This window comes from Leucoraja erinacea, chromosome 34 (genome assembly GCF_028641065.1).
Source record: "Leucoraja erinacea ecotype New England chromosome 34, Leri_hhj_1, whole genome shotgun sequence".
NCBI classification, from domain to species: domain Eukaryota; kingdom Metazoa; phylum Chordata; class Chondrichthyes; order Rajiformes; family Rajidae; genus Leucoraja; species Leucoraja erinaceus.
The window spans coordinates 4,978,560-4,998,218 of record NC_073410.1 but is presented as its reverse complement, the minus strand read 5'-3'; the positions used below and the strand labels follow the sequence as shown (position 1 = coordinate 4,998,218).

The following is a 19,659-nucleotide window of genomic DNA, read 5'->3' as shown; positions in this document are numbered from 1 at the left end:
CTCCATGGTATAGCTTGCAGCACTTAACTGCAATCAGTAGCGTGGTCACTGAGGGAAATAAAAAAAGTGTCAAGAGTATGTTGAAAGGATAGTTGACAAGGTCTTTAGAAGGTGAGGAACCAGCAAAGAAAGGAATTGCAAAAGAAGGCCTTAAAGCTAATTGCCGATGGTCAAGATGAGGATGAGAATTGTGCTGCCGTTGCTCAGCTGTGACACCGACTTTTTGTGTAGTGTTAGCTCTTGAGCCAAGAGGCTGTCATTCACAGGTCTGGTGAATGTGCTCAGCAAGTGGGTTAAGTATTCATATATAAGCCTGTTTGTGCTCTTGGCCACAATATCCAAACACACAGCCACATGAAGAAATCTTGAATATGACTAATTTAAAAAATACTTCAGTGATATGCATTTTTAAGAATGGTGGAATTTAATTTCAATGAAATTTGAATCTGACTTTTGAGATTGTATTTTATTAATTAATTAATTCTGTTCACACTAGTTATTTAGTGCAGTTGTTTAAATTAAAATCTGCCTTCAGAGATGAGTGAAAGCTGCTATTTTATCCGGGAAGGTTACATTTTAGATATAGGGATGGGAAGAGGGGGAAAGTAGGATATTTGATCTAATTTATACCCGAGTGCACTTAATCCATGCTCTTTGGACAAATGAAAAACAATCTCTTGATTCTATTGAAACTCTAATGTTTATTAAAAACAAATACATCGGGAACAAAGGGCAGGTATTGGTGATTGAATCCATAGAAGGATGGATAGTACAAATACAATGTTTTGCCCTCATTGCTGTATATAATCTTGCCTTTGCCATGCTTACGTTTTATTTCATTTCAAACACACTTTAACTTCTCTGTTACAGACAACTTTACAAACAGATGAAGTGAAAAATGTTCCCTGTGGAACAAGGTGTGTGAACATTTGCTTTATGCTGTTTAATCCCATTTATGACAATACCGTTTCTTTTTAGAAAGTTATGGGAAAGAAACAACTTAAATGTAGTTATATTGTTTCAGCAAACTTTTTAATTAGTTATATTACTTGATAATCTTGTTAATATTTCCCATTTGCGTTTGACTGAAGTTGTAAGAATTTTCTTGTTATATTAAAATAAAACGTGCACATACCAACCAAGGCATGCAATTATATATTTTAAAAGTATGCATCGCTGAGCTTCTCATTGGGCTGTGCCGCTTTGCCTTTTGCGTGAGAACTGGATACATTTGTGAATTGCTTAATAGTAAAAACAAAATACTGGAAACACTCTGAGGGATAGATAGAATCTGTGGAACGATAAACAGTTTTTCATGTTTGAGACACTTTGTCAGAACTGGAGAAGCAAAGTTATCGGGGCGTGGGTGGGAGAGATGGTTGGGCCCTACTGAAGAGAGAGTGGGGATGGCAACCCTATCACAGATATTCCTTTTGGTCTAGTTATCTCACTCCCACCTCTGCAATTTAAAATTAAGTCATTTTCTCTCTTCCCAGTTCTGATGAAAGAGTTTATTCTGTTTCTCTTTTCACATATGCTGCCTAACTCGTGGAGTGTTTTTTTTTAAAAACAGTCTATGTGGTTATTTTCTAGTATAACCATCCATGTACACAAAACCTTGTCTGTAGATGATTTAGCAACTGGGTAAAACTGGATTAGATGGTAGGAAATGCCCTGTTGTTCTTTATTTTGTTGCATCTTTCATAAAGGTGTTCTAGCTTTTGTTCAACTAGTACATAATCAAAGTACTTTTAATAGCTGAGTTCTTTTTATGTCTGTTATATATTGTATTACTAAACAATTTACTTTTACCTTCTACAGTGGTGGGGTCATGATCTATTTCGACAGAATAGAAGTGGTGAACAGCCTTGCTCCAAGTGCAGGTCAGCATTTGGTGAGCCTTATGGTTTTTGACATTTCAGTCACAATGGTTAATTCACAATTTTGGTTACTTTTACTGAACTTGGTACAACTTGCAATTCAGAAAAATCCTGATATTTCAATCATGAATATTTATATGAAATTCATGTTTGATTTTAATATTGAGAACTCTGCATAACATGTCTATTTAATCATTTATTTTGTGACGTGTAATGGTAGTTTTAGATTTTTGATGCTTTCCTCGTTTTGCAGAAGAATGGTGAGGTTTTGAAATGAATGTTTTTCTAAGGTGGAGTTAAACACACGGATATACATCCTGAATCTGATTTCTGAGACGTTCATACAAAATATGAAAGTGCTTCATTTTGCATTGTTAATGCTCTTTTAAAATAATAATGAAAGACAAAATATGAAAAGGGGTGCAGCTATAGATTGAAGCGATGAATACAATATATTTGTCCTCATCTCACAAGGTTTCTTGAGAGAAAGAGAACATTTTAATTATTCCCTGACTTGAAATGGTAGCAAACTGCATGTTTTGGAAGTTACTAACTTCTTATCTGACTTGGTTTTTACTTGAAGTTTTTGAAGCACTGACAATATAGGATGTACAGTGCTTGTAATTTTAACCATACAAAATATTTAATGCATGGCATACAATGATTGCCAGACAGCCCGTTAAGTGAAAGATTGTCCCCATCAAAATTCTTGCCTCTATTTAATTTGAGTGCAGCACTGGTTTCTTATTTCAATCAGCAAATTTCTTCTCACTGCTACTCCATTAGTGATGTGATATTTATACAGCTGTTTTTTTTTTTCCTTCCCAAAATCCTTACTTTTAATAAGACTACTAACATTTGTGCCTTTGAACTGTATTTTGGATTTAAGCGAAGGTTGCCATGAAATGTCACTTTGCAAAAGGAATGGTACATAGTTAAACTACTGTATTGTATTAATCGTTGGTCTGCAGATTTTTGTCCAAGCGCTTTTCCAAGAAGAAATCAGCAAGATGATGTAACTTGTGACTCCCTGTATTTAGCCTCCGAGCTTCAAGTTTCTTTTCTGGTGTGTATTTTTACCACATGCGCATTGACCTCATGCTACACCTACAAGGTTCAACCATTTAATGATTTTGGTGGTTTTGTTGCATTTCTATAACTTGTTCAAGCACGTAAGTCTCGGTCAGCTTGTTACCAGTTGATCGAGGCATTTTATTCACATCCATTGTAAACATTTTAGGCTAAGCCATTTAAATTGCATCCAGTTTGAAGTCAAGCAATTGATTAATTAGCAGAGCTGCCAAGTAGTACGGATTTTCCGTATTTTGTACGGAAATGCGATCAGAATACGGATGTACGGATTTGTTTTGTAAAATACTAAAATCAGCCCAACTTCCTGTTTCATCTTGCTGCTTAAGAAATTAACTTCTGAAGCAAGAGTTACTCCAGGGAGTTACTCCAGCTCTAGGGGTGATTCTGCGTTGTTTTTTCAGCGGTTGCGGCGAGGCAGCCAGATCTCCCAAAATGCAAAGGGAGGGAGAAAGTGCCCGGCGCCGACCAGTTGCCGTGGCAGTGCGCATGGGCAGGGCGGCCAATGTTGTGCTGGCCGTGGTGCAGGGGGAGGATGAGCAAGGCGGCCGGCTGTGCCAGCGGATAAGGAGCGGCTGTAGAGCGGGGACCCGAGACCCAGCCAAAAATCATAGAGCGGAGCCCGGAGGCCCGGACACGGATGGCGAGCGGAGACAGAGAGTGACAGAGAGAGATAGAGAGGGGGGCCCATTCAGAGTTGAATGGCAGGTGTCCCGGGTGCTTGCCAAGCCGGGCAAAATGGAACGGCTTTTAGGTTGCCCGGCGGGACTTTAGGTGGCCATTGGCACCTGGGCAACCAATAATTTCGAGTCCTGCTAAATGTAGCTAGTAATATTTTGAACTGCATAAAACACAGGAAGATATTATCAGGTGGGCCATTTGACCCCGTATGCCTGACCTCCCAATCAGGGAGATTAAGGCAGATATAACTCGATATTCCTGCCTTTTCCCGACATCTTTTAATGTTGGTCAAGAATCTATCAATCTCGGACATAAAGTTAACTTTTAACCGTGCATCAATTACTGTTTGTAAAAATTAAACTTCAACTTAATCCACCCTTAGTCCTGGACACTCTAACCAGCAGAAATAATTTATCTTTGTCTACAATACAACCAAGTTGCTATTAAAATGTTCCTTCACCTTCTACATTACAGACTTCAGCCCTTTTTTTGTCGCCTTGTAATTTAAGCTTGGAGTCTGTTGAATTAGGTTATATTTACACTGCACCTACTCTAAAGCTGGTATTTGCATACCTTGGGTATGCAAGCAAAGAATTTCACATGTGACAATAAAGTATTCCATTCCATATTTCCTTTCTAAGGTGTGTTGCTCAGAATGACTCCTGGAACTCCAAGATAAGCAGGACCTTGCCTTTTGTCACCCTGTAATCTGATCATGTGATAATTACAGCATTGCATGGGCCTTTTTGATAATTTTCTGTATGTTCGTGCTATTTTAATTATTTATGCGTGTCCCAAACTTCTCTTTTTATTATTTTTGCCAATCTGTAAAGTGTTTCCTATTTTAGCATGTCTTACTTTCATTGGCATATTCTTATATAAAGCTTTCAGTCCCACCTTCCAAGTTATTAATTTAGACAACAGTAGCAGCAATTTAATATGGCTTGTGTATTTGTTATCTTTACTACCCGACACTTTCTGGTCATACAATTTCCTAACCGGGACAACAATTTTATGAGTTTAAACTTCAATCAGTGGTTTCTCTTTTGGATTTGTTTGCCTAGAAAATCATTTTTTCTTTTATCCACACAAAGTGGACTACTTTGGTCATCTCCTCAGTAGTTCAGGCAGATTCATTTTAAGATCCAACATTCCATATTTTCATGCAGCTGTGTCTCAAAGTAATTGGGATTTGCTGCAATTTTTAACAAATGGTATCTGTGGCATCGTAATTTAGTTTTTTAGTGAACTATTACTGAACAAAAGAATATGTACGATTAATATCTGAAAGGTAAGGAATAACCTATTAACGATCTTTTCTTCAAGTTATCATGGTAAATAGCGGGGCGGCACATAGATTAGTACCTGATCCCAAATTATATTAATGACAGAGACGTACATCACGGAAACGGGCCCTTCGGCCCAACTGGTTCACGCAATCAAGATGCTTCATCCAAATCCCCTTCATGCCCCACAAAAGATGAAATACTTACTATTTGGCTCCTGCCACTCTCTAGGTCCTTAAAAGCTCCTTCCAAATGGAGCAGCAATTCACTTGTCCCCTTTTCACCCAGTGCCCCTTTTTATGGTGTCCATGATATTGTGTTGTCTACATTGCTTGAACTAAGGAAGTCTGAAGAAGGGTCTCAACCCGAAACATGATCTACCCATTTTCTCCAGGAATGCTGCCTAACCTGCTGAGTTACACCGGCCAAGTACTTGTCTAAATGCCCTTGAAGTGAGTCCAAATAAGTTTAATAGAATTCAATAATCCAGAAAGTCTGCCAATCTTGCATGTCCAAAGTCCCAAGTGTTCCAGATTATTGTGAATTTTACTGTATTTAGAAACATTCAGAAATACCATAAAACACATGAAAATGAAGAACATTAACACTAATAATCTGGATGCAAAATCAGAACATGCTGGCCACATGTGAAATTGTCTTTTTTTTCTCCCTAGTGTATGATATTGCAAAGAACTACACAGCTGATTATGACAGGGCTTTGATTTTCAACAAAATTCATCATGAACTGAACCAGTTTTGCAGTGTGCACACCCTACAGGAAGTTTACATCGAATACTTTGGTGAGGTTTGCCTAAGCTTCTTATACTGTTGGTGAAGACATATATGCTCGCTTGGTTTAAAAAGAAATGTTGACAAACCAAAAATTTTCAGTCAACTGAAATAATAAGAACTGCCAATGAAAAAAAATTGTCAATTTCTCTTGACAGGTAAAGAATCAGTTTGATAGGTTATTTGAAAGAAAAAATTGGAATATCGAATTATGTGACGTCCTAAATTTTAGAATTAAATATACCACGTTTATTTGAGATGTTGGCAAATAAAACTTGTATGTGTAATGTTTATTATAGTGCAGTTTGACATATTCTAATATTGCCAGTCATAAATTTGGGTTTGCTGTGCTTCAGATCAAATCGATGAAAACCTGAAGTTGGCTTTACAAAAAGACTTGATTGTTATGGCACCTGGTATTAGAATACAGGTAAATGATAAACCTTTGGCATTCCATTTCTTGATGTATTGATGTGCATTTTGCATATACTGGTAAACTGTGTAGCATCCATTCATTTTTATTAAGCAAAGCAAATTTCTTAATTAGACTTTTCTAATACTGTACTACAAATAAAATCCGGTTGAACTTGATGGTTCTTGTTTCCACAGTTTATAGCTAAATATTGGAGTGAAGATTGGAGGGGGTGGGGAAGGGGAGGGGGGGGGGGGCAGAGCAGTAAAGTAGGTAAAATATATTGAGTCGTGCAACTAAATGACTAGTTGTGATTCTGTTGTGGGGGGACGTTCATGTTGAATTCTATAATGTGTTGTGTCATTTTTTCTTATTTTTAATTTTTTCTATGGATATACGGAAACTTAATTATTTCTTTTATGTAAAGCACTTTGGTTTCAATGCGAGTTGATTTAAACGTTCTATATATATAAAATTTACTTACTTAGTGTTTTATGTAAGACAACTTTTGCAGGGTTTTACACTTTGAGCAAAGCAAAGTCTTGGGGAATTTTAGATTCTATTTGAATTATATGCAAATCTCTTAAATTTAACTTCCTTGTCATTGCGTCAACAGGCAGTTCGAGTTACTAAACCTAAAATACCAGAGGCAATTAGAAGGAATTTTGAACTCATGTAAGTTTTTTGCTTTGCAAATTGGTATATTACCACCTGTAGTTGTCAAATATTAATTGGCATCTGTGTCTCAAATTTTATTCAGCAGAATTTGACTATTTTAGATTAGAAATCCCAACACCTTGTCATTTATTAATGGCAAAATGAATGTGCTCCCTGCAACAGATTGAAATGTTTTGAAGATCTTGTCGTCTTCGAGCTCAACTTAAAACTTTCCATCCAATTATTGTTACAGAATCTTTTTCACTTCAATCTTCACACTTTTTGGCAATAGCTTGCACCACATTTTAATTAAATAGCTCAGGAGAAACTGCAACTGCTGCTATTTGGGTTAAGTAAAATTTACTGACTGCACCTAATACAAGTAGACTGGATAAGATAATCTTTCACCAACAATGTAATTAGTGTATTTAATCTGGTTGTTTATCACTTCTAAGAAATTCTGTCCGCGAAATGTTGCAGGTTTTGAAAATGTGCAGATTAAATATAAAACAAATCATTTCATTCCACTTAATCTCTTAACAGAGAGTAAAATGTGTGTGTTGATACACAAACCCCACTGGGTTGTCTGTTATTACTGATTGTCCGCTAAAACCAAATACGGGGTTAATATGTGGCAAAGCAGCCAATAAATATACAATAAACAGTAAGGGACAACAAATACACAATACTTTGGGATGGCATAGTGGCGCTGCAGTAAAGTTGCTACCTTCCAGGACCAGAGACCCAAGTTCGATCCTAACCTCGGGTGCTCTCTGTGGCAGTGTGTGTTTCATCCGGGTGCTCCGGTTTCCTCCAGCGATGCAGAGACATGCATGTTGGCTCCTGTGGGTTGTGTGTGTCGCTGTTGTAGCCGCTGCTTCTTGACGCCGGAGCCCGAGTTCGATCCTGGCCTCGGGTGCTCCCTGTGGCATGGTTTCCTCCAGCTGCTCCGGTGCACCGGTTCTATCCTACACACAGTGGTGTGTGGGGTGGAGCTGGTGTGTCGGGGTTCCCTGGCAGGGAAGCCGGTCGCAAAGTCTTTGGAGCTGTGGGGTGGCGGTTCACACATTTCGTAGAAGCCATTTGTACTACAGGCCTGCACATCTTTGCGGGAGGGGGGGGAGAGGGGGCAGTGCGGGCGTGGTGCCCAGGGGAAACCTACACTGTCTCAAAATGTCTTTGCAATGTGGGAGGGAAGATAGACCCACTGGGCTAGTTCTATCCAAACACTGTCAATTGGCACTGGTGTGTAAGATAGAACTACCCATACACTAGTTCTATCTTACACACTAGAGACAATTCATTGTGTGGGGTAGAACTAGTGTATGGGTGATTGTTGGTTGGCACGGATTTGGCCAGAGTCTATCTCTAAACTAAACTAAGCTAAAATGTGTCAAAAACACAATTCACTCCATCCACCTAATGGTCATTCCATGAAATAATGTTATAAAAGAGGTCTGTTAATATGAGGGGTCATTGTCTGTCATTTTGGACCTGTTGTCTGTCTAGAGTACAGATATTGTCCACATTTAAATTGTTGCCACATGCAAGGTAATTATTGCAACAAACATTGTCGTTTACTGGTGGATGTCTTTTTTTTTCTTTCTACCTTACAATTTGTTTTTATTTTAGGGAGGGAGAGAAGACAAAGTTGCTGATTTCTGCACAGAGGCAAAAAGTTGTAGAGCAAGAGGCTGAGACAGAAAGAAAACGAGCTATTATTGGTACGTGTTCCCCTAAGTTAAAATCCTTGAGTTCAGAATTTAACTTAAAATATTTTGCAGACATTTAGGTAAGTTGCTGACACTGCACGATGCAGTGTGGTATATTTTTCTACAGTCCCTGGGAACTGCACCATCCAGAAAGGAGCGGCAGTGTGTGGCCCAGCAATTAATGCTGCTGAGCAAGGACTGTGGTTAATTTGTCTCCCGAGATGGAGACAGATTAGAGAAAAGGGAAATGTGCTGTCTTTAAAGTTTCTTTGTGACGTGGCAAAGCTATTAGTTAAGTGAAAGGCATCAGTCACGCTGTTTCAACAAAGCTGAGCATAAACTTGAGGAACAGCAACGCGTCTGCGTCTCAGTATCCTTCCGTTTTGGCCAGATGTTTAGTTCAGTTTAGTAGAGAGATACAGAGCTAAATAGGCACTTCGGCCCACCGTGTCCACGCCGACCAGGGTTCCCCGCATATTAGCACCAACGTACACACTCTCGGGACAAATTTTTTAAAACATTTACCAAGCCAATTAACCTGCAAACCTTTACCAAGCCAATTAACCTTTGCACTTTTATCTGTTTTATTTATTCATGTGTGTATATATTTATATAATGATACTAGACCAAGTGCAGATCCGTTAAGTCTGTTCCCCCAACGTGCGGTTGTGTGGGGGTGCGGGGCGGCATGCAGCGTCACACACTAACTACCCGCACTCACGCTAATGGAGGGGGAGGAGAGAGAGAGGGAGAGGGGGAGAGAGAGGGAGTGCTGAGAGGGGGGTGAGATGAGGGGTGGGGGAGAGGTGGGGAGCAGGGAGGGGTAGTCCCTCCCCCCTGCTGCCAGCGGGGGCAGCAGAGAGAATGGAGAATGTTGTAAAATCATTAATATCTCTGTCATATTTAATCGACGGGAAAAATCCTCGGCACACATGCGGCGGATGGGGGCTGAGTGAGGTGGCCAATAATGACGGCAGTAGGTGGCGGCGTTCTCTCGGAAATCGCAGCACAGATCGCCAAAACCGGTCAAGAATAGAGTTTTAGTAATATAGATAGATATGGACACACTGGTCTGTTCTGTATTCATGCCTTCTATATTCTGTTGTGCTGAAGCAAAGCAAGAATTTCATTGTCCTATCTGGAACACATGTCAATAAACTATCTTAAATCTTGAACCTGTATGGCTTTGGAGTGTGGGAGGAAACCGAAGATCTCAGAGAAAACCCACACGGTCACGGGGAGAACGTACAAACTCCATACAGACAGCACCCATAGTGGGGATCAAACCCGGGTCTCCGGCGCTGCAAGAGCTGTAGGGCAGCAACTCTACCGCTACGCCACTCACGGTGATGTCGAAGCAGGGAATCCCAGCAAGAAGATGAACAGAATATACCGTTAATAACCTGCTGGAGGGTGGTTGGCCTTAACCGTTTCTGAACAGCGGCAAAGGGTTGTAGAGGCTGAAACAGAAAGAAAACGAGAGGAAGCTCTGCTTTCCTCTCCACAGATGCTGCTTGATCTTCTGAGGGTTTCTTCTGATTCAGATTTCCAGCATTTGCCTCTTTATTTTTGCTTTTCAATCTCTGTAACTAGATTTTTCTCACTCCACAGACACCGCTGGACTTCCTGAGCTATCCCAGCATTCGCCTTTATTCCGGATTTCCTACAATTATTGTGCTCCGTTTCGCACAGTTCCAGCAGGCTTATTTTCTCTTTTTATTTCCCCTCCGTCTATTTAATCCTCCCCAGCTAAGCCTTCAATCCACTCAGCTGGTTAACATCAGTCTGTGCTGTCTGCCTTATCTCAGTATCTGCACTATCACACATATTCCATGTTCTTTCCATTCTAAAGGTTATCTTACCAGTTTAAATATGCCTTCTTTACAAATTTTTCTTATAAAGAATAATAATTGACCGGAACCTTTAACCCCAACCTCTGTCCACAGATGTTGCTGTTTCCAGCCTTTTATGGTTTTATTTCAGTTTGACCTCCCACGCCCTAAAGGCACAAATGAGTAATTGTAGTTCGACTGAATTCTTTGGCTCTTTCCCAGATGTGTTGGTTTACTTTTGCACGAACATGAGTCCAGCAAAAAGTGCTTGGTGTCTGTGTTTGCTCTAGTGAATTATTTCAGTCCCTTAAATGATTTAATTACAAGCTGAGGCACTGAAGTTATGATCTGTGAAGATTGAACACAATTAATTTCAAAGCATGACATTTTACTGCCTAGATAGTAGAACAGTGATGAGTTAGTTACTGCAGGTTCACATCACACTCGAGAGAATTCAGCACACAAATAGTGTACTTTTAGAGTGCTGCATTAAATGTGCAATCTTTTGGATGTGTTGTTAAACTTGGGAGACATCTCATGATCCAGTGATTGTATAGAACCAGGATGTTTTTCCCAGTAAGTGAAAAACAAAAACACTGCAGATTCTGAGTGTGTCTCTAACCTCAAACATTAAGTCTATTTCGGGGAGAAGGCAGGAGAATGGGGTTGAGTGGGAAAGACAGATCAGCATGATTGAATGGCAGAGTGGACTCGATGCGTCGAATGGCCTAAAGGGCCAGTTTCTAATTCACAACCTATTTTACTCGTGGACATTTTTCATCTTGCTGAAAAAACACCCGACCTACTTGATGCCACGAGTACCTACGACTAGCATCACGACCTACCTACGATCTCGTGACGACCATGCTGCGAGTACGAGTCAAGGGCAAACTCAGCAGAGGTCGTGAATTAGGTCGTGAAAGTGGGACAGGCCCTTAATTCTGCTCCCATGACTTCTGAACCTTTTAGTGCATAATTTGCACTAAACAAAAAATTGAAAAGATCTGCTTATAATTGTAAGACTTTCATGTGCTGGGGAAGTGTCGAATTTATTCCTTTTAAAAGAAAGCTCACAGACAGAGTGATGCAGTAAATAACTGGAAACCCTGTTATGCCACCATTCTGTGAACCTGAAATATTCACAAAAATATAGTCAGTGTTGTTAAGTACTTGCAGTTCTCATTAAGTACTAAGTTCTCATGCAGCAAAATGGTTGACGTTGTGAGAGTGAATTCTATCTAAATTCCAATTGAAAACCATAATCATGCCTTTACTTGGCTTTGATTCAGGTGCAAAATTGCATTGAAGCATGTCCAGCCCCTCATGTTTCCCTTTTCAGAGATGCTACTTTTATTGAGTTGTGAAATTTTTAGGTAATTTCAATGGTCTTTTATTGTCACGTGTACCAATTAAGTTACAGTGATGTTCAAATTACCATACAGCCGTACTAAAAAAAAAGCTACAAAACACACAACTACATAAACGTTAACATAAACATCCACCACAGCTGATTCCCCACATTCCTCTGTGATGGAAGGCAATAAAGTCTAATCTTCCCTTTTGATTCTCATGTGGTGGGAGCAGTCGAACCATCCGCAGTCGGGCGATTGCATCTCCCGCAGTTGCCGGTCGAAGCTCCCGCCTTGGGGCGGACGAAACTCCTGCAGCTTGGAGCTCCCGAAGTCGGTCTCTAAACAGCAAGCTCCACGAAGTTAAAGTCCGAAGTTAAAGTCGATCTCCAGCATAGGCCGCCAACTCCTCGATGTTAGGCCGCAGTGCAGACGGAGATACGATATGGAAAAGATATCGCATCTCCGTCAAAGTAAGAGATTAAAAAAAGTTTACCCCAACCCCCACACTCCACATAAAACAAACTAAAGAACACTAAAGCATACATTTAACACATACTATGTGATGTTATAGCGCCATGAGGAAAGTGGTAGGAGTGTTAACCATAGACACAAAGATACAAAGAAGAAATAAGAGTTCTAAACCTGAACGTTGCCTGTCCGTGTTCTCCAGAGATGCTGCCTGACCCACTGAGTTGCTGGCCAATTACCTACTCCACCATTTTGTGCCGGTCAAAGAAAAACTTCAATTTTTCTGCTTGTGTTTTGCGCGGTTGTGAATTGAGATGTTTTATCCCTGTACACAGAGGCTGAGAAATTTGCACAGGTGGCAGAGATTCAATTCCAGCAAAAGATTATGGAAAAAGAAACGCAGAAGACAATTTCAGAAATTGAAGGTGAGCATTTTGAAAACATTAAAAGTTTTTATTCAGAGTTTGATATAATTGTTAGACCCTTATCGAGTCATAATACCAGATCGCCAACCATTTATTAATGAATCACAAATTGTTACGTCACCCATCTTAGTTAATATTTATTAACCTTTCCATCTCCCCGAGTGCCTCATTTGAGTATCTTGTCTAGATGAGCGACAACCATTAGGGGTGCCAGCAGATGATTTGAGCACCAGACCCTTGATGACTAGTTATTCCAGAGCAATTTCTTTAAATGGTAATCACAAAAGAGAAACTTTAAAAATTCTATTGAATAACTCGACTCAATGGGCAGATCTGGCAAAGCATTCTGTGGATAGACACATAAAGCTGGAGTAACTCAGCGGGATCTCAGGAGAGAAGGAATTGGTGACGTTTCGGGTCAGGTTCCGTCAGACTTGGGGACGTCTCGACTCGAAACGTCACCCATTCCTTCTCCCCTGAGATGCTGCCTATCTAGCTGAGTTACTCCAGTTTTTTGTGTCTATCTTTGGTTTTAACCAGCATCTGCTGTTCCTCAAAGTTCACTGTACCAATTGGTACGTGACAATAAATGTGAACCTGAACTTCTATAGGATCAGCATTCTGTAGGACAAGGATGCCACAAGTAAAGGCATTTTTTTGTTTAAAGGAGTTAATTTTTCCTTTACAGAGTCCAGGTTCCTTTCAAAGTCATAGCCCTGGACAGTATTAATAACAATAGTCTATACAAATTCTATGTCTCAAGTATTAGCATCTTGTTTTGCCTTACCAGTTCATCGATTACAATTTTCCACTACACATCCTCAGTATTTTCCTTTTTCTTCTTACTAGCGATTCTCAGCACCCATAGTAAAACAGTAGCCCTTCCCTATGCATGTGCCCTTCTCAAAGTGGGACATTAGATTTTATTCCAGCTCAAGATACAGATCTTCATTCAGTAATGAGTTGGAGTTCGCCTCTGCTTTATCTCCGACTATTTCCTTTATCTCCATTTTCTCTACATTACCCCCAATATAAGAAGTATTGATTTTACTCAGAAGATGACAGCTAAATCTAATTATCAATAAGCTTCCATCCATTTGCAGCTCATTTGAAAAATAATTTTTGAATCCCTGCTTTGTTTTTAAAAGAAATTAATGGTTAATGACTCTACAAAAATGAATAATTACAACATTTATATTTTACTTGATAGGAGAAGGGAAAGCAAAATATAAATATATTAATTCTTAGTTATTTTTTCGTAACATTATATGAATTTAAGACATATGTTCATAATTCCTATAGCTCTAAAACTATACATTTTGCATGATGCACCTTATTCAAAACTAAACCCCAAAGAGAGACTGACTGTTTTAAGTTATTAAGCAGCCGAATAAAATGAATCCATTTGTGTTGTGCATTGGTGAATCAATGTTTAATGAATTAATGAATCAATTCATTCCCAGTGGTATCATTGATACAGCATATAGTGGCGACAGAATGTTGCAATCTGCCTCTCAAATTCATTCCATTCATTTAAAAGGAATCATTTTCAGTGTCGGTACTGAGAACTGACAACTCAATGGCATGTTTAGCACGAGTGGATTTAATCATTTTGTATTGCATGTAGATCGTGCTTATTTAGCCAGGGAGAAGGCTAAAGCAGATGCAGATTTCTACACTTCCGAGAAAACAGCAATCGCAAATCAGGTATGAAATTACCTAATGTCCATGGATAATTGTGAAAGTACAAACAGTAATGTGGTCTTGCCGTATAAATGCTAATAACGGTGAGGATTTTACATCTATGGCTGCAGGGAACTCAACAGTGACCTTTAAATGCTATCCCGGGGCTTTCTCAGCATGCTCTTATGCTTTATGGACATTTTATAAATGTTTCTATTACAATTAGAACAGGTGGTTAGAGAAGATAAAGGCAGTTTTATTGATTATCGGGATTTTATTTTAATGTTGCAGTGCTAAAATTGTGTTTACATGGTTCCATTGTTCATTTTGCATTTTGTCACCTGCTAATTTACCTGAAGAGTGTGACAGAAATTTAGAGCGACATTGCAGAAACTGCACACAATTAACTTGTTAAAGATGTCAGGCTTCCTTTATAAGCAGTATATTATTCCTGGGGCAGTTATGTACAGTCGTAAACCACATTTAAACTTGGTACGAGGAAAAAGCAAGTCTGATTGCTAGGCACTCTGCATAATGGATATGCAATCTAAATCATTTGTTATTTAAAGGAATAGCATTGCAAGGTCAGAAACTATAAATTATTTCAGCTTTTTGAATGTGCATCTGTTGTGCTAAAGTAGTGAGATATATACTAAAACTATACTATATGAAGATATTGAAAAGCATTGATGTCGGTAATACTATTCAAAGAAAAGCAAACAGGTGAGTACTGTCTCCATATCAACCTGGGATGTTGATCAGGCTGAGCTAGTAATTTGCACCAAACCCTTAAACCCTAGTATCTTGGCCCTATTTAATTGTTGACATGCATGTGCGACCTTTGTCTATCATCTGTAGGCTCAATATCTTTGCCTTCCTGTCTGTTTAAAGTTACCACCATTGCCTTCTTTGTTTGGCCATTCATCTGTGCATTGGTCTTCTTCAAATTTGGATCTGCTGTTTCCTACTATATCTTGTACCACAGTGCATAATAATAGCAAGCTAAGGTAATATTCTTATCCAGCCCCTTTTATATTCATCGAAGTGATATGGGCTTTGCAGACTGAGCCAGCATTTAATTGCCTGTCCCTAGTCGCCCCATGGAAGGTGGTGGTGGTGGGTTGCTGCCTTGCACTGTTGTAGTACTTGAGGTGTGGTTAAACCTACAATACATTTCTAGTTTGTTTAACTAACAACGTTAGCATAAAGTTCAAACAAAGGTAAATTTGCACTGCCTTATCTGAATTATGAAATTGAAGATCTCTTTACTAAACATTTTGATTTGCAATCAGTTAGATACTTGGCATGTTTTTGTTATCCAGTCAAAGGTACCTCCATTGGCAAATGTCAGGAAAAATGCACTACTTTAGAATTTGTGTATTATTTTACAAATATACAATTTTTTTTTTTAATGGTTGAAAAGACAATAATGGAAAGGATCTTGCTTTCTTGCCATCCATTAATTACATGCTTCTGCGCAATCAAATTCAAATATAAATTGAGCATTTCTATATTTTCCCATTGTTCATTCCTAACAGATGAAACTGACTAAAGAATATCTGGAGATGGTTAAATATCAAGCAATATCGGCAAACAGCAAGATTTATTTTGGTAGTGACATCCCCGACATGTTCGTGGATGCTAGTGTGTTTCAGCAAAACGCTGAAAAGAGGACTGATAAAAGCTCCCCCACACTGAAAAAGAACGAGGCGATTTCTGCATCTGAAAGCACCTCAAGCAGGCAACAAAGAGATGCAGTGAAGGACTTTGAAGACAACAAAACTTAGACTGGGTGCAGAGGAAGGCACTACTTTGTTAAATATTACAGAATGCTCATTATACAACACTGGATTATGTTGGAGTTGATTCTAGCATGACCTCCATCAGATTAGGTGCTGAATTATACTACAGAATATTTGGTGGCTTTATATAACAATTTCTGCGATCGTAACAAGATGACATTTTGACATGGTGGCAATGACTAAAACTGGTTATGCTCCGTTGCAGAACCTTATACCATGTCAAAAACTGCTTTTTATACGAATAGATGTAGCACCTAACTGAATGTCTGAAAGTTGGCTATGGCGTTCTGTGTATTTACCAATACATGTAATGGGGATTGCTTTCTGTACAAGTATGGATGTCACAGCATTTTACAATTGGAACACCTACAGGCAGTAAATGCTTCAATTGAGCATTTTTCTGTTTTGATTTTGGTTATGATGAAATGAACAGGAATATGATTGACAACTGTGAACAAACCTTTTTTTAAACAGACAAGCTATAATACTTTTGAAAATAGATCAGTGGAATAGGAAAATATATTTTAGAATTATCAAGATACCTTTGTATTTAAACAATATTAATTGATGCCATGCTTTTATAATGGCAGCTATGCTCAGTGACCATGGGTATCATTGGAAGGACATTGGCCTCCTGTTGATCAAGGTGCAAAGGCAAGTCAGGGTAATTTTGGTGAAAAGTGTTTATTTCTTTTGAAGCTGTATCATTGCCATTCGGTGTTGCTTGGCTTCTGACACTGGTAGTGTTGGAAACTATATTGGAGTCGCCTTCTTTTAGTGCAGCATAAAACAAGCAGGACATTTTGTTTCCAATTGATGAAACATTTTTCACATTATCTATTGCAAGAATACAAACAGTTTTGAAGACTTGTATGCACCAACTCTGGTCCCTTGAGCGTTTATATGCACACTAATTGTGGAGGAGAAAAGGAGCCAATATCAATCACTGTCCCATGGTATTAATTGGGCCGTTCAAGAATGATGCTAAATTCTATGTGATGGTGCAAAATTGGTTATGTTCTATTATTAGCTTTATTTAGAATGAGCTTACCATTAATAAATTACTCGATTGATAATATAAAGCAAGCCAGTTTACGATAGCAGGCATTTGATAAACATTCTTTTACATGCAAAGAGGTCTATTCTAATATCTGGGCAATTGGTATATGCAGATACTAATCTTTATTTTTGATAATTCATCGTACAGTTAAGCATTTCGTATCATGCCATGTAAAGCTTTTGTGAAGTTCTAGCTTTTTATATGCAACATTTGTATTGATTGGATGCTGATTGCCATCTCCCATGCAGACTTCTGGTTTTAATGTGAAAATTGAATATTGGTTGCAGTATTTCAATCATTTCTCATTGTATAAAGCAGTGCCTGTCTGAAATGATGGCACCAAAAAAAGTTTTTTTGTTCCACAAAAGAATGCATGTATCTAAATAGTTAACTCGGATTTAATTTTCACTTCCGTTGAATTTGTGGGAATAGGGGTTTTCCAGATCTGTTATCTTGGCATAGAATATACAAATGCAGATATGTATTTCAAATTGCTCTTTCTGTTGTAGACACTATAAAATAGTTTGTAGCTCTGTCATTCCAAATTTCTGATGTTTTACCTGAATTAAAATGCTTACTAATTCATTTTTTACTGCATTTGAGAAATGACGATAATCTCAAGAATTCAAGTTTACATTTTGTTTTTGAAATATTCTTTACAAGGTATATATGCAACATGTGGTGTTTTTGCTTTGAATGATAAGTTGGGATTTAATTTTGCTTGTAAAGAAATTTGCCAATTCATATATCTGGTGAAAGGGGTTTTGAACTTACAATGAATTTAAATCGGCTATGTCTAAAGCAAATTTTGTGAAGCCAATCTAATAAGAAAAAAAGAGTTTACTCCAAAATCTCACATAAGTAAACTTATTTTGATATCAAATTGTCTTGACTTATTATTGGAAAGATAATAGTTGCTTAAAAAAATAAGAAATAGCAAAGTATTGAACATGATTGCTGATGATCTCCCAAAACAGCACCATCCTACACAAGCCCCATATTAAACAAAGGACAGTACAGCACAGGAACAGACCCATCAGCTCACGATATCCGTGCCAAACATTATGCCTAATTAAACTAATCCCTTCTACTAGCACAGAATCATTGTCCCTCAAATCCCTGCAGATTTGCATGTCTCTCTGAAATCCTGTTAAACGACATTATTATATCTGCTTCCACCATTATCCCTGTGTGTTTCAAGCACCTACTACTCTCTGTGTAAAAAGAGCTCCACACATCTTTGCACTTGCCCCCTCTCACATTTAAACTATTTCCTGTAGTATTTTGCATTTTTTTCCAGGGAAAAAGATGCAAGCCTTTCTACGCCTCATAATTTTCTCCATATCTTCCATATCTCTGATGCTACGAGAAAACAATCCAAGTTTGTCCAATATTTCCTGAGATCTAATACTGTCTAATCCAGGCAGTGTCCTGGTAAATTTCTTCTGCATCCTCTCTAAATCTTCTAATCCTTCATGTGATCACTCATCCTAGCTTGAGTTCATTCCTGCTTTATGTTCCTGTTCCTCAAAGCCTTGTTTGATTTCATCTTCCACAACCTTACAGATGCTTCCTTTTCTGCAAAAAATGTAAAACATCTCATGTTATCTAATGTTTCCTTATCTCGCCAGCCTAACTGGAACATGTTTGTCCTGATCTGATCGCTTGGTCTTGAAATGACTCCCACATGTCAGATGTGGACTTAATAAATAACAGCTGCTCTTAATTTACTCTCGTTAGCTCATGTCTTGTAAAATTGTATTTTGCTTGCTCCAGACTCATCTTTATTCATAACCACCTTAAACCTTAAGGAGATGTGATCTTGTTCCCAAAATGTTCTCCCAGGCTTTTCAGGTTTAACACCTGGCCAGGTTTATTTTTAGTTTAGTTTAGAGATACAGCGAGGAAATAGGCCCTTCAGCCCACTGAGTCCGCACCCACCAGCAAACCTCGCACATTAACACTATCCTACACACACACACACACTAGGGACAATTTACACACACCAAGCCAATCAACCATTAACGTCCATACCTGCACGTCTTTGGCGTGTGGGAGGAAACAGCAGATCTCGAAGAAAACCCACGCGGCCACGGGTAGAATATTACAAGCTCCGTACAACAGCGCCTGCAGTCGGGATCGATCCCGGATCTCTGGCGCTGCAAGCTCTGTAAGGCGCCAACTCTACCGCTGCGCCACCGTGCTGAGGATCTCCCAATATAAGATCCAGCATGGTCTCTCTGACTTATCCACATACTATTTAAAGATACATCTAACTTGTTTTACCCCGTCTAAGACTCTTGCACACCTCTGTTGGTGATAAGGTAGCCTATAATATAATCCCACCAGAGTGATTGTGCCTTTCTTAATATATGAAACTTTGCCCATATTGCCTGTGGATGACCCTCCAGTATATCCTCTCTGAGTGCCACCATGACATGCTCCCTGTTTAGTAATGCAACTGTTCTGACTTTTACCCCTCTATCACATATGAAACATCAACACCATAGAACACTGTTTTACAGAGTGGA

The 19,659-nt window shown here is 38.8% G+C and overlaps 1 protein-coding gene across 1 annotated transcript in view; it reads left to right on the top strand.

The window, feature by feature from the left end:
* LOC129712926 (erlin-1-like) overlaps window positions 1-18,011 on the top strand; it is a 30,068-nt gene extending 12,057 nt beyond the window's left edge. Inside the window, exons 5-13 of the mRNA XM_055661704.1 lie at window positions 871-917; window positions 1,822-1,883; window positions 5,611-5,736; window positions 6,082-6,155; window positions 6,754-6,812; window positions 8,427-8,518; window positions 12,494-12,583; window positions 14,211-14,290; window positions 15,805-18,011. Of these exons, the coding sequence (XP_055517679.1) occupies window positions 871-917; window positions 1,822-1,883; window positions 5,611-5,736; window positions 6,082-6,155; window positions 6,754-6,812; window positions 8,427-8,518; window positions 12,494-12,583; window positions 14,211-14,290; window positions 15,805-16,053 (879 nt within the window). The 3' untranslated portion in view covers window positions 16,054-18,011. The remainder of the gene's footprint in view (window positions 1-870; window positions 918-1,821; window positions 1,884-5,610; window positions 5,737-6,081; window positions 6,156-6,753; window positions 6,813-8,426; window positions 8,519-12,493; window positions 12,584-14,210; window positions 14,291-15,804) is intronic.
* The last annotated feature ends 1,648 nt before the right edge of the window (window positions 18,012-19,659 follow it).